Source organism: Carlito syrichta, unplaced genomic scaffold, assembly GCF_000164805.1.
Source record: "Carlito syrichta isolate Samal-C Ts95f unplaced genomic scaffold, Tarsius_syrichta-2.0.1 Scaffold315802, whole genome shotgun sequence".
NCBI lineage: Eukaryota > Metazoa > Chordata > Mammalia > Primates > Tarsiidae > Carlito > Carlito syrichta.
The window spans coordinates 84,927-93,309 of NW_007259898.1; the positions used below are offsets into that span (position 1 = coordinate 84,927).

At 51.5% G+C, this 8,383-nt stretch overlaps 1 protein-coding gene across 1 annotated transcript in view; it reads left to right on the forward strand.

Annotated features, from left to right (window-relative positions):
* Positions 1–4,640: 4,640 nt before the first annotated feature.
* Positions 4,641–8,383, forward strand: part of TEF (TEF, PAR bZIP transcription factor) — a 33,132-nt gene continuing 29,389 nt past the window's right edge. Inside the window, exon 1 of the mRNA XM_008073271.2 lies at positions 4,641–4,900. Coding sequence (XP_008071462.1) covers positions 4,834–4,900 — 67 coding nt within the window. The 5' untranslated portion in view covers positions 4,641–4,833. The remainder of the gene's footprint in view (positions 4,901–8,383) is intronic.

Here is an 8,383-nt window from a genome sequence, read left to right on the forward strand (position 1 = left end):
GGTCTTGAACCCGCGGGCTCAGGCAATCCACTCACCTCAGCCTCCCAAAGGCGCGGGATTACAGGCTGAGCCACCGAGCCTGGCTGTAAACATTCTTTAAGGATAGGGAGTTGCTCGGTCAGGTATGTTATTTCACTTTGAATTCCTCAGAGGGTTTAGCCTGGTCCCAGGTATGTGGTGAGCACTCATGCATGGTCTTAAAGGCACAGGACATTTATACATTGAAAAGAGTCTGAGTCAGGCTCGGTGGCTTAGCCTGTAATCCCAGCGCTTTGGGAGGCTGAGGTTAGTGGATTGCCTGGGCCCACGGGTTCGAGACCCGCCTGGGTAACTTGGCGAGACCTCATCACTACAATAAGTCAAAAATTAGCCAGGCGTGGTAACGCGCGCCTGTAGTTCCAGCTACTTGGAAAGCTGAGGCGGAAGGATCGCCAGAGCCCAGCAGGTCGAGGCTGCGGTGGCTGGGAGCGGCCACTGCACTCCAGTCTGGGTGACAGAGTGAGACTCCAACTCAAAAAAAAAAGAAAGAAAAGAGTCTGCATAGCTGGGTGTGATGGCTCATGCTTGTAATCCTAGCACTTTGGGAGGCTGAGGCAAGAGGATCACTTGAGGTCAAGAGTTTGAGCCCAGCCTGGGCAGCATAGCAAGACCCCATCTCCAAAAATAAAAACAGCCATTACTTTGCCAAGCTCTGGTCTTGCCATGTAGTTCTTTGAGCTATGGCTGCCATGATGTTTTCCTGGCTTAGGCTTCCTCTGCCTTGAGGAGGTGAATCTCTTCTCTCTCTTTCCTCTTTCTCTCTCATTTACTTTCTAAATAAACTACATTTTCCAATCTAAAAAAATAAAAATAAATAAAATAAAAACAAATGAGTCCAGAGAGCTTACAGGAAGGAATCTCCAAGAATGAAATGTCATGCAGCAAGTGAGTATTTTTGAGACATATAAGGTACTTCCTTTCTTTCTTTTTTTTTTGAGTTGGAGTCTCACTCTGTCTCCCAGGCTGGAGTGCAGTGGTACGCTCATGGTGTCACCACAGTCTCGACCTGCTGGGTACACGTGATCCTTCTGCCTCAGCCTTCCAAGTAGCTGGAACTACAGGCACATGCCACCACGCCCAGCTAGGTTTTTTTAAATGTTTTTATTAGACTTTTTAAAAATTGTATACTATTAATGTACAATATATGTTGTTAGGTCAGGCCAGATGGGGGTCTGTGATCTGGTGCTGCATGAAAGATGCAAAGAATTACACAGAAGTTAGATTAGAAAATACAGTTTATTTAAAAAGTAAATTAGAGGCTGGGCTCAGTGGCTCAGCCTGTAATCCCGCACTTTGGGACGCCAAGGCGAGTGGATTGCCTGAGCCCATGGGTTTGAGACCCACCCTGGCAACTTGGCGAGACCTCTTCTCTACAATAAATCAAATCAAAAATTAGTCAGGCATGGTAACGCATGCCTGTAGTTCTAGCTACTTGGAAGGCTGAGGTGGAAGGATCACTGGAACCCAGCAGGTCAAGGCTACAGTGGCCAGGAAGGTGCCACTGCACTCCAGTCTGGGGGACAGAGTAAGACTCCAACTCTATAATAAAATAAAATAAAATAAATTTTTTTAAAAAAGTAAATTAGAGAGAAGATTCACTTCCTCAAGATAGGGCAGGGGGCCAAAGCTTAGGAAAACATTGTGATCATAGCTCAAAGAGCCACATGGCCAGACCAGTGCTTAGCAAAGCAATGGCCCTGGCTAATGTTTTGATTTATTGTAGAGATGAGGTCTCGTCAAGTTGCCTGGGCTGGTGTCGAACCCATGAGCTCAGGCAATCCTCTCACCTCTGCCTCCCAAGTGCTAGGATTATAGGATTATAGGCATGAGCCACTGCACCCGGCCCATAAGGTACTTTCTGTTGCCTCTGAAATCACGTTCTGTGGGTATTTGCCTACTCCACCTTTGTCAAAAGCAATATTGCACTCAAGGGGATTCTTGGGCAAGGCATAGTTCATGCACCAGTCCAACCTGAGTCAGTCTCTGCCTGCAAATCACAGGTCAACTCAGGACAGCCTGCGTACCAGGTCCACTCTCATCCTCACCCCCAGAGTCACAGAGGCAAAGGGCACTGACCAGGGTCCTGGCTGGAAACAGAGCAGTAAAGGCCCACCCCCTTTTGTAATTACGAAAAACTCTCAATTGATCAACTTGGCCAGGCTCGGTGGCTCAGCCTGTAATCCCAGCACTTTGGGAGATCAAGACGAGTGGATTGCCTGAGCCTGCGGGTTCAAGATCAACCTGGGCAACTTGGCAAGACCTCGTCTCTACAATAAACCAAAAAATTAACTGGGCACAGTAGTTCCAGCTACTTGGAAGGCTAAGGCAGAAGGATTGCTGGAGCCCAGCAGGTCAACGCTGGGGTGGCCGTGAGCATGCCACTGCACTCCAACCTGGGCAACGGAGTGAGACTCCAACTCAAAACACACACACACACACACACACAAAAAAAAACAAAACATGCAACTCTGCAAAATGTAATTAACATTTGTATAGGCTGGGCACGGTAGTTCATGCCTGTAATCCCAGTACTTTGGGAGGCGAAGGTGAGTGGATTGCCTGAGCCCATGGGTTCGAGACCAGCCCAGGCAACCTGGCGAGACCTTGTCTCTACAATAAAATAAAAAATAGCCGGGCATGGTAGTGCATGTCTGTAGTTCCTGCTACTCAGAAGGCTAAGGCGGAAGGATCACTGGAGCCCAGCAGGTTGACATTGGGGTGGCCGTGAGCGTGCCACTGTACTCCAGCCTGGTTGATAGAGTGAGACTCCAACTCAAAAAACACACACACACAAAAACAAAACATGCAACTCTGCAAAATGTAATTAAAAGTTATATATGGCTGTGCACGGTGGTTCATGCCTGTAATCCCAGCACTTTGGGAGGCGTAGGCAAGAGAATTGCCCAAGCACAGAAGTTCAAGATCAGTCTGGGCAATTTGACGAGCCCTTATCTCTACAATAAATCAAGAAAAATTAGTCGGGCATGGTGGCACATGCCTGTAGTTTCAATTACATAAAAAGTTGAGGCAAAAGGATTGCCTGAGCCCAGTGGGTTGAGGCTGTGGTGGCCGTAAGCATGCCATTGCACTCCAGCCTGGGCAACAGAATGAGACTCTGACTCCAAAAAAATAAAAAAAGTTGTATATGTACACACACACACACACACACACACAGGCTTACTTTTGCAAAAAAGAAACATTGGAAGGATAAATAAGAAACTAATTAACTGTTATGAAGAAGGGGAATGGGGAAGAGGGACAGGGATACCTCATCAGAGTTTTGAGCATTAAGCCCTGTATTATTGTATTTTGTATTCAAAAATTAAAATGAATTTTTAATTAATTAGAGAAAAGAACATAATTTGGAGAGGGTTATTAGGGAGGAAAGGAGGGTAATTAGAGGATCAGCTGGGGATCATTGGGAAGGAGAGAAGCTAGGAGGGGTTCCTGGAGTATTTTTAATTCTGTGCAAAATCGAATTTTGAAAAACAGCAAAGGATTGTGTAGAAATCAACTACAGTGCAGAAAACCAAATGCTTACGGCATCCAACCTGGAACTTTAGAGCCATAGAACTAGAGCAGAAAGGAACCACACAGGTCACTGCTTTCAGTGGTTTTGGAATTGAGACCCAGAATTGCTGCCTCGCTTGTTGAAGACCCCACAACCTTTGGCAGAATTAACAACCTGACATCGGTTGTCCAAGTCTGACTTCCTTCTGAGGTTGGTCTTAGGTGGATGGCAACATACAGAACTTTGGCTTCATGCACACACTCAAGTGGCCTGGGGACCACAGAGGCCAGACAAAGTCCTGGTGTGAGAACAGGGACAGAGGGGACTACAGCAAACAGCCAATTGCTACCTAGGCCCCCATGATGTCTGGGAAGCAGGGACTCCTCACCCAGGACAAGTCTGAGCCAGGCTTGTAGCGTTGCCCCCCTTTCAGGGAGCCTGTCCTCCCGACACTCGTCTGCTAGACCTGCCTCTTCCCTCTCCGTGGAAGACCAAAGAACTTCAGGTTGCAGGTTTTGTCACTTCCTTTCAGGGAACAGGCTTCAGGCTCTGCAGCTGGTATAAAGTCCCAGTTATGCATGCCACATGTACACGGGTGTGCCTTGTAGGACACGTGTGCGTGACATATACACATCAGCATCAAAACATGCCACAGTGCCTCCAGGCTCACAAGCTCACAGGTGAAGGCATGATGCCCACTGGTGTCCCGGTATGTGCTAACACAGAGGATCTTTTGTGCTTAGCTGCCTGGGGTGCTGTTCTTGCCTGTCATTCTCCTTTCTTCCTGGGGCCTCTGGTCCCAGCCCCCGACAGTTTCTTTGGCATGCTCTGCTCTCCACTGTGCCTGGGCCTCCGGGGCTCCCCCCGCCCGTGTGCCAGTGCATGCTTGTTGTGGGCGTGGAGCACACCGTCCTCACCTGGCAGCCCTAGTTATGGCTCCCAGCCTGGGGGAGAACTTCCCTTTCCAAAGTTAGATAACAGGCCGGGCTCTCTGTCAGGGGATTGGCGCGATGGCTCCACGTGCTACAGCTGGCGTGGGGCCAGGCCCGCCCTGCCAAGCAGCGGGAAGGGAAGGCCTGGCTGCAGCTGGAGCTGGCAGGTGGCCGAGCTGGGGGTGGACGGGCGGGCTGGGGCCGGTGCTATCCATTGGCTGCCTCAGGCTCCCACCCCGCCTGCCTCCCTAGCCTGCGGCTCCCTGCCTCTCCAGCTGCTTCTGAACTCCCAGAGCAAGCACCTCCTGCTGGGCCGTGTGGAGCTGCAACCGGTTCCGAGTGGCCCCTGTCATGGACATGCCTGAAGTCCTCAAGTCCCTGCTGGAGCACTCTCTGCCTTGGCCAGAGAAGAGGACAGGTAGGATCACAGGTGGTCTGCACTGGCTTGGCTGCCCAGGTGCCCGAGGGGTGGGAGCAGCCACAGGCACAGTGGCAGGACAGGCATCTCCAGGCTAAGGAGGGTCCCCAGCAGGGGTCTGGCCTTGGTCCCAGCCTGGGCAGGAGGAAGGCTGCAGTGCAGAGAAGGACTCGAGAGGCATGTGGGTGCCACACCAACTGTGGGGCAGCCCCTACGCTTGTCGGCTTTGGGAAGTCATGGCCAGTGTGTGGCCACTGACAGGTGCTGTGCTCACGTGGGACAGGGCAGGACAGAGGGCCCTGTTGAAATAATCCAGTCGGATAGTGACAGCTTATTAAGCTCCCTTCCTCTGCACGTGGGCTGAGGGCGAGGGGGCGGCAGAGAAGTGGTGGAGATTGGATTTGGGCAGCAGGAGTTCATGTCTGGAGAAGAGGCTTTCTTTGGTGCACCTGCTGTGGCGCCTGCTCGCTGGAGGGCTGAACTCATGGATGGGATGGAAGCTGTTATGTAACAGGACCACAAGGCTTGAAGCCCCGCGTTCCTAGGATACCACAGGCAAAACACTCAAGGGGGGGAGGAGGGTGTGGACCGAGCACACCCTGCAGCCAGCACCAGGTGTCTCTTAAGTCCTGCCTGGAAAACCCAAGGCCAGGTTAGTTTGAGGGGCAGTCCTGATAAATATTTCTCCAAATCTTTTCTGTTCCCCGACATCAGGGCTCACTCTCATGTCCTCAGTGCTCTAAGTCTTCATTGTCTTTGGAGAAGTCCAGCTGGCCTCTACCGCCAGAGTCAGACTTGGGGGCCTGGGGTATCCCCTCAGGGGACCTTTCTCAGGCCTCTCCCTCATCCTATGTGCTGGCACCGATACATCTCATCACCAAGTAGCCCTGGTTGACCCTGCAGGACTTCCTTCCATAGGACTCCCGTAGCCCACACCCAAACGTTGGACCCGGGGAACAGACCCCACAGTCCCCAGCCTCCTCTCATCCCTCTGGAGCCAGGTGTGGATATGCTTTTGCTAAGCCAGGTGATGTGCAGGCTCTGCTCCTTGTGAGACAGTTTGAGGGAGTGAGGTAGTTCCAGAGCAGGGCAGGGTCCCCTGTGGGCTCTCTCATAGAGCTTTGGGCCCAGGTCCCTTAGCCCACACTCTGTAGTGTCGAATGCTGGGACAGACTGGGCCACCCTCTGAGGGAGGTGTCACAGAAAGAGCTCCTGTGCCCTCCTAGCACTTGGAACACCAGCTGCTCACCAGGAGAAGCCCACTTCCTCAGAGAAGCCCCCTGCAACTCAAGGGATGAACTCCATAGTTGGAGTCCATGCCCACAGCAGACTGCAGCTAGTATTTTTTGCCATCTCTGAGTGGCCTGTGTGAATGGACAAAGCTGGAAGGCTTTCCAAAAGCTAAGGTAGAGGGTCCCCTTCTTGGTCCAGGCACCCCAGGAAGGTGGCACAGCCCCCTCCTGACCCGCCCCAGGTGTCCCAGGATGCCCCACAACGTGCACAGGCCCGGTGGGGTTGCCAACAGCTGTAGGCCCAGCTCCCAGTGCGCAGCGGAGGGGGCGACTCAGGGCACTGCTCCTCGGAAGGGGATAACAGGGCCTTGGAAGAGTGGCAGCAGCTGCCAGTCGCTGGTTCCCAGATGGTCTGCAAAGCCCTGCAACAGTCAGAAGTCCTCATTCCTCACTGTGGACTGGCAGAGTCAGGGCCCAGCACATAGGGGACCCACCCAAAGTTTCAAGCAGAGCTTTGCCAAGCGCTGGCAAGCTCTGGTGGAGGATTAGGTCCGAGGGGTGTGGACCAGAGTCTTGGGTCACCTCCTGTCACTTCATGTGGTACCTCACTCCATGAGGGCCAGATGCCTGTGGCCAACTGGATAGATACAATGAGGGGAAGAGGGCTGAAGAGCCAAGAGGTCACCAAGACCTCATTCACATTACTGCAGTCACTGTTTCCCAAAGGTGCCAGATAATTCAGATCACTTATAAAAATACAAATGTCTATCGGAAAAGCAATAGACCTTGGTGAAAAGGGAGTGCCCCCACTATACAGAACTAGAATGTTAAGCAGTTGTGTAGCAAGTATTTTATTATTTATTTATTTCGAGTCAGAGTCTCACTGTCACCCAGGCTGGAGTGCAGTGACACACTCACAGCCACTGCAGCCTCAACCTGCTGGGCTCAGGCGATCCTTCTGCCTCAACCTTCCAAGTAGCTGGAACTACAGGCATGCATCATCACACACGGCTAAGTTTTCTTGATTTATTGTAGAGATGAGGTCTCGCCATGTTGCCCAGGGTGGTCTCGAACCCCCGGGGTTAAGCAATGCTCTCACCTCACCCTCCCAAAGTGCTGAGATTATAGGCATGAGCCACCACTCCCGGCCAGCAAGTATTTCAAAAGCTCTCGTTGAAGCAGCTTCTCTCCCATCCCCCATGGCTCTGACTTCAGACCTCAGTGGGAGAAAGACAGCAGAGGCCAGATGCCAGAGGACAGAGAATGCCCACAGGACCATGGGCTCTTTCCCTTGGTGGACTTTCTGCTGCTCCCTGTCAGGTATGAAAGGGGGGAGGTCTCTCTTTGGAGGACTGTTTACAAACTCTTCACTTCTTTTCTTTCTCCAGCCTGATGGCTGTGCCTCAGTACACACTTAGGTCACATGCAGAGTGAATCTTGGCTCCAATGGGAGGAAATTTCAGGGAAAGCCATGCAGAGTGTGAGAAATTCCAGGTGTACTTCCCAGACTCTCCTCTCCATGTGGCCTCTCACTTCACTTTCTAGTTCAAACACATTCCCTAAGGCCCAGTCTTGGGGTCCCTCTCCCTCTTGCTGTCTCTAGGTCTCCCAGCCTCCAGACCTCTACCTTTTTCCTATCCCTGGATAAGCAGACTTTCTCCAGCACAGCTGACCAGACCTGAGACTCCCTTGGCTTCCAGTTACAATGGCTGCTTGGCGGCCTCACTCTGGGCCACGAGTTCATCTAAGTCCCTTGTGGGCAGAGAAATCCATGTCCACAAAAAGAGTAGGTCTGTACCCCAAGCCCTGACTCAGTTTCTCCTCAATGCCTCTGGACCCTGATCCCTAAAGATTACTCATTTTAGACAGAGTATGGTGGTTCATGCCTATAATCCCAGCACTTTGGGAAGACAAGGCAGGAGGATCACTTGAGCCCAGGAGTTCAAGACCAACCTAGCAAACACCATGAGACCCCAATCTCAATTTTTTAAAAAAAGTACTTTTCTTGTCTTCACTTCCATCCTATCTTCCAAGGATCCTCTTCTAAGAGTTGATTCTGTTGCAGACTGCTTACCCTATTTCTCACTTCTTTCTCCTCCAACATCTGGAAAGACCTTGTGTCTTTAAATCATATTATTAAGCCGGGATCGGTGACTCAGCCTATAATCCCATTCTTTGGGAGACTAAAGTGAGTGGATTGCCTGAGCCTGTGGGTTCGAGACCCACCTGGGCAACTTGGCGAGACCTCATC